Below are 14,005 nucleotides of genomic sequence, written 5' to 3'. Positions count from 1 at the left end.
TTATCCCAAAAAACAGGTTTTTATAAGCTGTCACTCACCTACCTAAGGTGTCCAAGGGGTTTTACGTTAATCCAGGATGCCCGCCTGCACCCCTCGCCGTCTGGTGCCCAGCACCGCCTTCCTCACCTTAGCGCCGCCTCCTCAATCCACCCGTCCCTCTGCCAGATCCTGCGCTTGCGCACTAGGCTCAGCCTGATGCGCCGCGGACTCCTGGCAGCGGCTTCATTGAGCGAAGTGCGCATCCTCGGATTGAGGAGGCGGCGCTGAGGTGAGGAAGGCGGCGCAGGGCACCAGACGGCGAGGGGTGCAGGCGGGGATCCTGGATTAACGCAAAACCCCTTGGGCACCTTAGGTAGGTGAGTGACAGCTTATAAAAAACTGTTTTTTGGGCTAATAGAGCCACAAGCAGGTTTAATAAGGGCAGTTTAGGATTCATGTTATTAGCACCGACATGGCCATATGTTTAGCTTATAGGGCACAAATCTGATGACTGAGTCCCTTTAATTGTACACAGGAAGAAAAAAGAGCTTTCAGCAAGTTAGAAATGAATCTGCAAATTGTGATCAAACCAGCGGATAAAGGGGGGGGGGGGGGGGAGGATGGTCTCTATGAATGAAACCCAGGCTGCTGCATAGTATTTCCTATGGAGCCATAGCCTGTAATAGGCTTCATAGGAAATATGTGATTTTCTTATATATTCCAAAGCTAAAAAAAAATAAAAAATACAGTTCAAATCACCCCCCATTTTGCAAAAATGAAAAAAAAAAAAAAAACATCCTGGGTGTCGCAATGTGCTAAAACACCCGTACTATAAAAATATTCCCCATACGGTAAATATAAAAACATTTGCCATTTTTGGACACAAAAAATAAATAAAAGGTGATCAAAAAGTCTTACACACCCATGAATGGTATCGATGAAAAGATCAGATTGTGCCGCAAAAAGAGAGCCCCCATACAGTGGCATCCACAGATCCACCCCTAAACAGTGCCATCCATAGGTCCCCCCCCTAAACAGTGCCATCCACAGGTTCCCCCCCCTAAACACTGCCATCCACAGGTCCCCCCTAAACAGTGCCATCCACAGGTCCCCCCCTAAACAGTGCCATCCACAGGTCCCCCCCTAAACAGTGCCATCCACAGGTCCCCCCCCTAAACAGTGCCATCCACAGGTCCCCCCCTAAACAGTGCCATCCACAGATCCCCCCCCCAAACAGTGCCATCCACAGATCCCCCCCCCAAACAGTGCCATCCGCAGATCCCCCTCCCCTAAACAGTGCCATCCGCAGATCCCCCTCCCCTAAACAGTGCCATCCGCAGATCCCCCTCCCCTAAACAGTGCCATCCTCAGATCCCCCTCCCCTAAACAGTGCCATCCACAGATCCCCCTCCCCTAAACAGTGCCATCCACAGATCCCCCTCCCCTAAACAGTGCCATCCACAGATCCCCCTCCCCTAAACAGTGCCATCCACAGATCCCCCTCCCTAAACAGTGCATCCACAGATCCCCCTCCCCTAAACAGTGCCATCCACAGATCCCCCTCCCCTAAACAGTGCCATCCACAGATCCCCCTCCCCTAAACAGTGCCATCCACAGATCCCCCTCCCCTAAACAGTGCCATCCACAGATCCCCTCCCCTAAACAGTGCCATCCACAGATCCCCCTCCCCTAAACAGTGCCATCCACAGATCCCCCTCCCCTAAACAGTGCCATCCACAGATCCCCCTCCCCTAAACAGTGCCATCCACAGATCCCCCCCCAAACAGTGCCATCCACAGATCCCCCCCCAAACAGTGCCATCCACAGATCCCCCCCCAAACAGTGCCATCCACAGATCCCCCCCCAAACAGTGCCATCCACAGATCCCCCCCCCAAACAGTGCCATCCACAGATCCCCCCCCAAACAGTGCCATCCACAGATCCCCCCCCAAACAGTGCCATCCACAGATCCCCCCCCAAACAGTGCCATCCACAGATCCCCCCCCAAACAGTGCCATCCACAGATTCCCCCCCCCCCCAAAACAGTGCCATCCACAGATCCCCCCCCCCCAAACAGTGCCATCCACAGATCCCCCCCCAAACAGTGCCATCCACAGATCCCCCCCCCCCCAAACAGTGCCATCCACAGATCCCCCTCCCCTAAACAGTCCCATCCACAGATCCCCCCCCTAAACAGTCCCATCCACAGATCCCCCCCCTAAACAGTGCAATCGACATATCGCCCCATAAAAAGTGCCATCCACAGATTCCCCTCTCCTAAACAGTGCCATCCACAGATCCCCCTCTCCTAAACAGTGCCATCCACAGATCCCCCTCCCCTAAACAGTGCCATCCACAGATTCCCCCTCCCCTAAACAGTGCCATCCACAGATTCCCCCTCCCCTAAACAGTGCCATCCACAGATTCCCCCTCCCCTAAACAGTGCCATCCACAGATTCCTCCTTCCCTAAACAGTGCCATCCACAGATCCCCCTCCCCTAAACAGTGCCATCCACAGATCCCCCTCTCCTAAACAGTGCCATCCACAGATCCCCCTCTCCTAAACAGTGCCATCCACAGATCCCCCTCTCCTAAACAGTGCCATCCACAGATCCCCCTCTCCTAAACAGTGCCATCCACAGATCCCCCTCTCCTAAACAGTGCCATCCACAGATCCCCCTCTCCTAAACAGTGCCATCCACAGATCCCCCTCTCCTAAACAGTGCCATCCACAGATCCCCCTCTCCTAAACAGTGCCATCCACAGATCCCCCTCTCCTAAACAGTGCCATCCACAGATCCCCCTCTCCTAAACAGTGCCATCCACAGATTCCCCCTCCCCTAAACAGTGCCATCCACAGATTCCCCCTCCCCTAAACAGTGCCATCCACAGATTCCCCCTCCCCTAAACAGTGCCATCCACAGATTCCCCCTCCCCTAAACAGTGCCATCCACAGATCCCCATCCCCTAAACAGTAGCATCCACTGATCCCATCCCCTAAACAGTAGCATCCACTGATCCCCGACGCTCACAGGAGTTAATTTTTTAAACTGTAATCCGTAACTTTAACTGTAATCATCGCTCATCTCTTTACTTGGATACCTTACTCTTAGCTCCCGTAACCAGAAGGCAGTGCGGGCGCCGCCTAGTGGGAGGAGCAGGCATGTGACATCAGTGAGTGAGCGCTGCTCGCACTGCCTGCTGTTACCGGAGCTGAGAGTAAGGTATCCAAATAAAGAGATGAGCGATGATTACAGTTAAAGTTACGGATTACAGTTTAGAAATGTACTCCTGTGAGCGGCGTGGCCCTGTATAGTCTAACCCCCATGCAAGCGTCCCCGTCGCCATGGGAACGCCTGGGGGTTAGAATATACCATTGGTTTTTAGTTTTCACGATCTCACTGAGATTGTGAAATCTCAGATCCGATGGTATATTCTAACCCCCAGGAAAGTGTCCCCGTCACCATGGGAACACTTAGGGGTTAGAATATACCATCGGATCTCGGGCAGGACTCTGCGAGACTTGGCTGTACAGCGTTCTCCCTTCCGGGAATGGATGTTAGCGCACACGCACGTAGCAGGGCAGCTTGCTTGCGCGTCTCCCGTCCTCCAGTGCAGCCAACAGATAGACGGACCTCTCCTAGCAACGCAGTTTTAAGGTAAGGTGAGAATAGGCGCTATGGGGGACAAATTGAATGATTTTAAGGGTTTAGGAAGATTTAATATAAAATTTGAAGATGGCCACTAAGGTGATACTAATCACCTTTATCAAAATATGGAAAAAAAATATATATGACAGTTATACTTTAAGTTTACTGCAAGCATTAATTTCCTAGATTTGGCAATCTTTATAGAAGGTAATTGCTTGAAAACGAAAACTTTTTTCAAACCCACTGACGTGAATGGGTACATAGACAGGGAGAGTTGCCATTATGCCCTTTGGAAGAACAATATTCCAAAAGGACAATTCATCCGAATCCGGAGGAATTGTACTGACCTTAGTGATTATAGAGAGCAGAGCCAAATAACAGGTTTGAGGAGAAAGGATACGATCGAAACCAGTTAGAAAAAGTAAAGAAAGAAGTGAAAATGTGGGATAAAAATAAGAGCGTTGAGCGTTACAAAAAAGCCGATGGATTTTAGATTTACATTTAAAACCCAATTTAACACACTAGTGGGCCCGCTAAAAAATTCCCTGTATAAGAATTGGTTTACTTTGAAAAATGACTCTGTTCTAGGGCAGGTTCTTCCTGACCGTCCTTCTGTATTACATCGCAGAGCATCAAATATATGAGACACATTGGTCCACAGCTTCATTCCCACGAAACCAGCGAAAGTGGAAAAAAATCAGTTCACATGGTGCGGTTTCTACAGTGCATGCAGAAACCGCACCAGGGAGGACAAAAAAAAATGAAAAATGTACAGCTTGATAAATCCAAAGCGGGTAGGATACATAAGGTAAAAGGAGAGATGTCATGTGAACAAATGGGGGTAGTCTTATTTGTTGGAGTGCCCGTGTGGGCTCCAATATGTGGGCAGGACCCTCCCCAAACTAAAATCACGAATACAAGAACATATTGGTAATATCAAAAAAGGTTTGGAAAATCATAGTGTACCGCTCCACTTAAAAGTACATCACAACAAAAACCCGACAGGTTTAAAATGTATGGGATTAATCGGAAAGAAGTGGAGTGGATATACAAAATGGATACTTTGAAACCAAGCGGACTGAATATTGAATTCGATCTTAAGCCCTGCTTGGTTGGTTAGTTGAGTTATGTGGACTGAATTCCTGAGTGTTGACGCTCTGGTTAGTAGGGAGTTGATCGACATTTGACGCAATATAAACTAAACATGGGGGAGATTAAATGTGTTATTCGGCTAGATGAGCAGGTTTAGGATGTTATTGGATGAAAATTGACACGTGATCGGAATCTTGGACATATGACCTCCTTATGAATGGAAAGAGGGGTTAACCTATGGATCATGTGATTGTGTATAAACATAAGAGTAATAGTAGTTGTAAAATATCATTGGAATAAAATTATCATGTGATCGGAGGACCGGTCATGTGATTTCTTTATGAATGGGAAAGGGTGGCAACTTGTTAAGGAGAGGTGGAGAGATTGATTCCCTGTGGTCTACAATGTCTGATTGAAAAAAGGGGTGTGATTTATTGTCGCATCTAAGAATATAGGTTATATCAAATTGGGTTTGACATTGAATATGCTGGACATATGGATTTATGAACTTTATGATATTGCTGTGAATTTTGTAAAATAGTTTTACTGTTCTTATAAAACAATACGCTGTATCCTCAAAAAAGGGGCGGGCTTTATGCATTGCCCTTAAATACCACACCTGAAAGGGGTGGTGTTATCTCCCCTGACAAAGCTGACCGGCGAAACTTGGGTCGGACGGACGCATGAAGAAAGAACGATTTGTTGTATGCCTTTTTAATTGACTATTCTGTGAGTATAATAAAAATCCTTTGGGAAAATGATCCTTGTGGAACTTCATTATCTTGCGCCAATTTACATTACAGTGGTTTGGATGTCCCTATGGTGCACCTACCCAGGATTTCAATTGTGTGGCTGCATTGTGAAGAGCTTGGTAACCCGAGATACCATTACTTGACGGACCTCCATTACGCTGGGCAGCGCGACCACCATTACTAAATTTCCTGAACTCTATGTGAACTTGGCCCGAGTCACACGGTGGATCTGCTGCGCCTATAAGTACCCTACAACGTTTGAGAGACTGTTTTTTATAGTTTTATTGTGCATAAGGGTTAAACATATTTGTCGACATCTTCTGCTGTGGGAGGAGAGTCAAGTGACCCTTGCTCACATTGGATAGTCAGCCAGTCCTGCCAAAATCTTTAGTTTCACCTTATATTCATCTAATATGTATGGATACCTTTAGACTATTTGTTCTCTGCTTTATAGCAGAGCCATACACTTACGCATTTGGTATTGCTTTTTAGAGGATTCATTTATGGGGTAATTATTATCGATTGAACAAAGTACCTTAACCCCTTCCCACACCAAGACATACATCTATAGTGCTAGGGGGATGCAAACATGTGACATGCAAGCCCCTGCTATATGGTTCCTTACCCTGAAAAATTGAAGTTTTTTTAAATGCAGACTGAATGTTACTTTTGCAAATCTCAACACTGGTTTTCAGTCTGAACCCATCCAGCACTGATATAGTTGGTTTATTAGTCTTGTATAATTAGGTTTTGTAGTTGTATAGTTGATTATATTATCTTTACTAAAACAGTTTTATTTTCTTGTAGGATATCATTGCCCATTTACAGTATAGTCCTGGTGGTGGCATCTCTAGCCTAAGCACAAATGTGTGTGTATGGTGACATACAACAACTCCTTTGAGACCCTATCATCTGTGTTTTTACAAGGTATGTAGCACTGTATTATACTTTGTATAGCAATTGTATTAATATATCAAGGAAATAAATTGCAAAGTGATATATACAATAAGGTTTCGGTTGATGTGCGCCTAAGCTGAAAATGTGCTACCAGCTTTAACTTAAAATACCATGTTTTTTGTCTGTGCATGTTTTATCAGTCAACCACATTAAAAACTGTGCAACCAAAAACAGCACTGCAAAATTGTAGTAAAACTACGTGTTCCTTAAATAACTTTATAGGGGCACTCCTAGAAAAAGTTTTTTTGTTCCCCCATTCGTATAAATGCCCAAGAAAGACCCTATCTGGGTATAGGTGTATTCAACAATACTCGCAAAACAGCCTAAATAGGCTAACTACCCAGCTTGACCCAGATATATTTGGCTAAGTTAAAATATAACTTTTATTAGCTTGATATTAAAAATCAAAAAAGTGAGCTAACCAAAAAGATAATAAAAATAACTGTTGACTGTGTCCCAAACTCGCTCATCTTACAGGTATGAGTGATTTGATGGTGGTAGGGATGTGCACACTCCCTGCACTGCCCCTTAAGTGATGCTAACAACTTAACTTATGGCCAGTTAATTCACTGGCTCACTAAGAAAATGGATCACACTAGTATGATTATTGCTGCTGCATGATGCTGGAACCAGGTGTAAGGGATCGCCTCTTATTTGGGGGTCATTCTCACAGATACGACTTTAGGACACCAGGTTTCAGGTCCAAACCGTGCATTTATTGTGCACACTCCAACCTATACAGGTTATCATGAAGTCGCAGCTTCACCTTGCACATGTGACATCCACATAAAATAATAAACACTTGCCCGGCTAGGCTCTAACTAACACAGAGTTTCCTGACTCACCTAAGTCCTTGTTCACACCCTGTGAACACAAGCGGCTTTCTCAGCCAATGTCCCACAGCCTCCTGGCTGTACAGAGCACAGTACGCCCACTGCCTCCAGTCCAGCGTCTCGGCACACATGGGGAATAGTGGTCTCTCAGCCCTCCTGGCTTGGACCACACAGAGCCTCCAGGCCTCTGTCCACAGGCAACACACTTTCCCCCCCTGCTGACACCCTGGGAGGTGCTTTGTGCCAGCCTGATTACTTCCAGCTGGTCTCACCTGTGGTGGAATAGGGGTGTGGACCGAACTATCCACCCCTTCCTTGCCTCTAACCTGCGTGAGACCTGTCACTGTCTCACAAAGGGCAACAATCAACACATTCCTAAAACTGCCCTCTGTTGATTGTTTTTCTCGTTCCAGCATCATGCAGCAGCAATAATCATACTAGTGTGATCCATCTTCTTAGTGATACAGTGAATTAACTGTCCATAAGTTGAGTTGTTAGGATCACTTAAGTGGCAGTGCAGGGAGTGTGCACATCCCTACCACCATCAAATCACTCATACCTGTAAGATGAGCGAGTTTGGGACACAGTCAACAGCTATTTTTATTATCTTTTTGGTTAGCTCACTTTTTTGATTTTTAATATCAAGCTAATAAGTTATATTTTAACAAAGCCAAATATATCTGGGTCAAGCTGGGTAGTTGGCCTATTTAGGCTGTTTTGTGAGTACACATTTGTATAGCAAATAGGGCCAGTCTTTTAATGGGTTAATTATTCCTGTGAGAACATTAATGTCAGTCTTACAGGAATAAATAGAGGAACTGACTTCCTGTCCTTATGTGAGGTAATGGTTGGGGGGGGGGGGGGGTCAGGTAAGGTAGTGGCTAAAAATACATTGATAAATCGATATGCAAGTTTGGTGTATCACCATATTTTCAACGCTTTACTAGGAGTGCCTCTTTAAAGGATTATTCCCATCGAAACATGGCTGAAATTGGAATGACCTTCGTATGCTGTAGCCAGAGTTAGGTGGAGTAATAGAAACATACAAGCTTTCTGTGGTATACTGTTTCTGGACTCCTGTAGAAGTTAATGAGACATATGGAAACAGTATAGAACTGTAAGCTATTCTGTACCTGTAGTTTCTGAATTACGGAAACGGCATAGCTCAAGGTCCACAAAAAATATAGTGTAATTTCCCAGTGATAATCTCTAATTAAATAGAAGCTATGTATACTAAAAAGCACATTAAGGGAGGAGGTGATGATGTTTGTATGATTCCATGATGCTCCTGAGATTATTATTAACCTTTTTATCTCCATTTCTTTCTTAAATCTAACAGTCAGGAGTACTTCGCTACCATGTTCTGGAAGTTTGACCTCAACACAACATCACATGTAGACAAGCTCTTGGAGAAGGAGGATGTAAGCCTCCTAGAATTAATGGATGAAGATGACCTGCTCCAAGAGTGTAAAGCTCAGAATCAGCGGCTCCTGGACTTCCTATGTCAGCCACAATGCATGGAGGAGCTTGTACAGCTCATCACTCAACAACCTCCTGAAGATATGGATGAGAAAGTCCGCTTTAAGTGAGTAAACATATAAGCATCACTGCTGTGAATTGATGCCCCTATTACAGTGGCTTTGCAGGATAGGCTACAATTAGCGGAAATCATGCTGTTCTTAAAAGTGTAAACAGGCACTCAATCACTGGGAACTGTACCGAAAACCAGTATTTTATTATACCAAGTATAAATAAATAAATCCAAACAATAAAAATATATAAAAAAAATAAATACAAATATATTGGTAGATATTTTCATAAAATAAGAGTTAAAAACATGTACACTTCACAAATTAGCTGTCAATTAAGTGTTCTTCTATGTTACTCAGTCAGATACAAACGGACTGCCAATGTTGCATAGAACTGTGCTATATATAGGCTGGCACTCAGTTATAATGTAACTAAGCAAGACAGGGACACGTCCTGAACCAATATACACAAGGTAATTAAATCCAAAGAAAAGAACACTAGTAGATCATAAAAAGAGAAGTGAATCATAAAAAGTGAGCTCTGTGTGTACCTAGTTCATCCAATAATCATGCTGATTTGGTCAAAACGTTCTTTTTGTATCCAAAATTATTTTTCTTTTCAGGTATAAATAATTGTATGGTTAAGAGCTAAAGCAGTTGTTCTCGCTGTGCTTTGGATACTTGTGTAGATAATGTAACTTTCTTTGTTACTAATAATTAGATATTACTGCATTGTTGACTTCTTTGGTGGGGGTCTTCTATTCGAGCAGTTATGTTTTGCTCCTAGACCGAGTCTCCTGACTCCCCGTATCACAGCCTGTGCGTCGCCTATGTTCGTCATCCCATGTATTTGGGCTATTCGTTTGATCTCCGATGCAGCGCGCTGCTGGTTGATATATCTCGGATCCTTGTATTAAGCGTTCAAATATTGCACTCCTCTACCATGCTGTGGTTGTACCGGGGATATCTTGTGGATTGCTGTAATTGTACCATACGCGTTTCGGAGCTGCCAGCTCCTTCTTCAGTGCCTCCCTCTTGTCTAGACAAAGAAACCGTGATGGGACTATTTGATTCAATGGTTTTCTGGCCACTTAACATTTTTATGTTTAATCTGTGTTTATAAATTTTCAAATAGGAACAGTACAGAAATACATATACTTTCAAAGACCAGGTGCAAAGCCAAATATTACATTATCATTGCAGATCATTAACCTTTTATAGCAAACAAGCATTATGAAAGTTCTCAGAAGGTACATGTAAGTACCGTAAGTAAATCCGTGCTCTGACCAGATGAACTAGGGTCATTAAAATTCGCCTCACACCACATACCAGCACATCCAAACAAGCTTGAAACCAGTCCCAAACAAGAAGACACTAAAGCAGGACAAAAAAGAGAGAACAGAGAAAAGGGTAAAGGGAAAAAGGTGATGGGATAGGGGTGAGAAGGGAAGAGGAATAAGGGAAAGGGCTTAGGTGAACAGCTTCTGGAATTCAGAAGAATCTTAAAAGCCAGTGTTGCCACACATTGAAACGTTTGTTGGGATCAGGTCCATCTTCCAACACTGCCTCCTGAACCTATTCCACCATTGTCGTTAGTTGCTGTTTTCTCCACTACCTAGGAATAACTAATCGTGCAGCAGCAATAAGTGACTTAGGAGGCCCTGAAATAATAGAGAGCAGGGGTTACAACAGGATTATGCCCACTTATCCGTTTGCAGATAAAAAAAAATGCGCCCCAGTTTGAGCCTGGAACAGTCCCTCCATACATTCAGAATGATCTCCTCCTCAACCTCACATCTACAACAGTCCACAGGAACTGAGGAAAAGATTCTGGGCACTGGACATCTGTGCTACCAAGTCAGCAGTTAGTCAGGATGCTTTAAAATAATAAAAAAAAACACTGATTTTACCAATCCCCTACATTTCGGATTCCAACACGGATTCCTGGGGTCCCATGTCAGTCTCTGCTTGCTTGTCTCTGTCGATCTGGAAATCTTACAGCTCACTCAACTGCTGCCTGCAGCGGTGATCCTCTCAGCTAGTAAATGGCTAAATAGTCACATTTCCATATTGGAAGGGGTCAACAAGTACAGATACCAGCAGTGGACCTTGAAGGTATCATAATAGGAGCTGCAGGGATCGGTAAAGTATTACATCTTTTAAAGCTTTCTCAGCTTGTGGCCAGACAGAACCTTTAACTCCATAGTGAATTGCTGTAGAATTATGTATATTAAGACTAGAGATAAGCGAATTGAAGTTGACGAAGTGGAATTCAATCCGAATTTCAGGAAAAATTTGATTCGCACCGAATCCGAATTTCCTCACGCTTCGTGGTAACGAATCGCATTTTTTCCTAAAATGGCTGCTGCACGTGTGAGGTCATGGAGCAAGGAACTCTGCATGCAGCCAATCAGCAGCCAGCCTGCCCTGTGATTTCACAGCCCTATAAATAGCCTCAGCCATCTTAGATTTTTGCCATTTTCCAGTTTACTTAGTGCAGGGAGAGGCGTCTGCAGGCGCTAGGGATGGTGCTAGAAAAAACTTCATTGTGCTAAAAAAAATGATTTACATGTGTAGGAAAAGATTATTCAAGGTGTAGGGAAAGGATAGGGAGGAATCATTCCACAGCATTTACTGTGTTTTTCGCCCCATAAGACGCCCCAAAAGTGGGGGGAAAATGCCCCTGCGTCTTATGGGACGAATACTAATGAGAGCTTTCATTATGGAAGCGCGCATTAGTACCGGAGGACCAGGAAGCGGTGAAGGCTTTGTAGTCACCGCTTCCTGGTCCTCGGCTGTCGGCTGTGCAGGGCTGCCCAGCAGTTATGGAGCAGAGCAAGTGGCTCATATTCTGTGGCTGGAGATTCCAAGGACAGGTCTCCCGAGAGTGTGGCTCCACATCTGGAAGGAGGATGGAGTCACAGCGTTTCTCGTAGCAACCACTGCAATTCAGGAGGCTTCAGGTGATTTTGTAATGGAGGATCCTGGAGTATCCTTGGATTCTGGGACTGCCGAACCCGTGACATCGCTGGGTAAGAGCGCTCCTGTTATTAATTATGTGACAGACCCAGTGACTGTGAGCCGACGGCAGGGGATACTTGCTGGAACGGTGAGTGATAAATCACCGAGGCGAGGAACTGTCTCGGAAGTGTGTGACATTGGGAAAATCACAGTGTCTGAACAGGCGGGTAAGCCTGTTGCGGTTGCTCCCTCACAGGACTTTGCAGGGGAGAAGTTTGTTGTGTTGCCCAAAATGCCCGTGACCAAGGCTAGGCATGGGGTGGAGAAAATTAGAGACCCTATGATGGCCCGGGTAAGAGGTTGCACAATATGAAAACCTGAGATAAATAAAGTGATAAATATGCTGGACAGACATGCAGTTAAAGGGCTTCTGTCACCCCATTAAACATTTTTTTTTTTTTCTTTACTAATAATCCCTACACTGCGATCTCATCATACATAAGCTAATTAATGATTTTCGTTCAGTAGAATTTGTTAAAAATCGATTTTTGAAATATGTAAATTACCTTGCTACCAGCAAGTAGGGCGGCTACTTGCTGGTAGCAGCCGCGTCCTCCGATGGTAATGACGCCCCCTCTGCTTGTTGATTGACAGATCCCGTCCGCTGGCCCTTTCTCTGCTGGCCCTGCCTGTTTTGATTCAATATCTGGCGCCTGCGCCGCGGCCGTACCTCTCTTCAATCTGCGCAGGCGCACTGAGAGGCGGCCACTCGCTTCGGTGCCCCTAGAGGTCAGAACTGATAATGATGACACAAGTAATATAAGTGACGCATGTGCCGTGGCCGATAGCAACTCAGAGAGAGAGGCTGCCATACCGAGGTCTTGCCAAATTGACGTAGTTACGGGTAGCAACCAGACGATAGTTGTACCTGACGTGACGATAGTTGAGTGGGGAGACGCCAGCCTAGTGTCTGAGACCCATATTCAGGCAGCGATAGATGACCTGACCTGTCAGTACAGCTGAAATCATGAAGATGATTTCTCTCTCTCCACACGGTCCCTAGATACGATAGAGAAGGGACTAGTTGTCATCATAAAGATATTGAAGAAGGCTGCAGAAGGGTCAAAAGAGACCCCGGAAAAGATGAGTGAACTGAAGGGTCTACTGCCTGGTGTCCCGGAGAAGAGGAAAGACACGGAAGTCTGTAGTCAACATCGACAATGGGCTTGAAGAGTCCCTGGGTGGAAATCCCACAAAGTGTCTATAGGAGAAAGGTGGTACTCCTTCGGCTGATGCGGCAGCAGAACAGAGTAAAGAGCCGCTGGAACAGGAGGCCCAAGAGTGGGGCGCTTCCAACAAACTAGTGCGAAAAACTAAGAAGGAACAGAAGTTTGGCCAGCTCCTGGCTGCAGAGAAATACATATAAGCTCGGTATGCCAAAGAACGTGACCGATGCTTGGGAGAAAGAGTCCAAGGCCCTCTCCTTGGCTAGAGCCCTTGAAGAAGTGCTTGAGGAGCGAAATGAATTAGAGAGGCTGAACAAGCAACTCAGAGCAGAGATGGAAGCTCTCATGAAGTCAAAAGATACCATCTATGAGTTGGAGAAGCCTAAGCGTGCTCCTGCACAGCAGGTGGAAGAAAATGAGAAACCAGAAGAGGAAGATCCTCTGGAAGGTGCCAAGAAGTCAGAGCCTGTTAAGAATGGGACTGGAGATGGTGGCGCCGTGGTGCCGGCCAAGGCAGAGAAGAAGATAGAAGAAGATAGAAGATGTATCTGCTGAACCAGTTGATGGGGCTGATGTGGAAGAAACAGAAGACTCTGATACTGAAGCCAAACCTGAGGTAACCCATGTGGGGACTAAAGAAAAAAGAAAAGTGCTATCTGGTGATAGAATAAAGAAACAAAGTGAGTGGGAACACCAGGTGACATTAGAGCGGCTGATGGGTGGTTTAAAACTGACCAGCCGGATCTCCAACAAAAGGAGGAGGCGGGAGCTCCCCGTGGAAAACGTGGCTGTAAAGGTTGCGGAAGTTTAAAGGTTGTGGGCCTAAGAAGAAATCTAGAAAAGAAGCAAGCCAGAAAGCTAAGTTCTCCAGCGAAGAGGAGACGGAGGAGGCCCTTAGACACTGTAGTCTAGGTAGGAAGGCGGTGTTTATGACAAACCAAGCTCTGATGGCCTGGGTCTGGCAAAATAAAGGGAAGCAGGAGACGCTGGCCATCTCTTCCAGGGAAAACGTTGAGCCGGAAGATG

General features: G+C 45.3%; 1 protein-coding gene across 7 annotated transcripts in view; it reads left to right on the top strand.

The window, feature by feature from the left end:
- PPP6R2 (protein phosphatase 6 regulatory subunit 2) overlaps positions 1-14,005 on the top strand; it is a 182,951-nt gene that overhangs the window by 32,214 nt on the left and 136,732 nt on the right. For all 7 annotated transcript variants that reach the window (XM_044279927.1, XM_044279924.1, XM_044279925.1 and 4 more), the window contains exons 2-3: positions 6,281-6,400; positions 8,603-8,848. In XM_044279927.1, the coding sequence (XP_044135862.1) occupies positions 8,622-8,848 (227 nt within the window). In that variant the 5' untranslated portion in view covers positions 6,281-6,400; positions 8,603-8,621. The remainder of the gene's footprint in view (positions 1-6,280; positions 6,401-8,602; positions 8,849-14,005) is intronic.

The sequence above is a fragment of the Bufo gargarizans genome, chromosome 2, assembly GCF_014858855.1.
Source record: "Bufo gargarizans isolate SCDJY-AF-19 chromosome 2, ASM1485885v1, whole genome shotgun sequence".
Lineage (NCBI taxonomy): Eukaryota > Metazoa > Chordata > Amphibia > Anura > Bufonidae > Bufo > Bufo gargarizans.
This window is presented reverse-complemented; position numbering and strand designations above follow the sequence as displayed.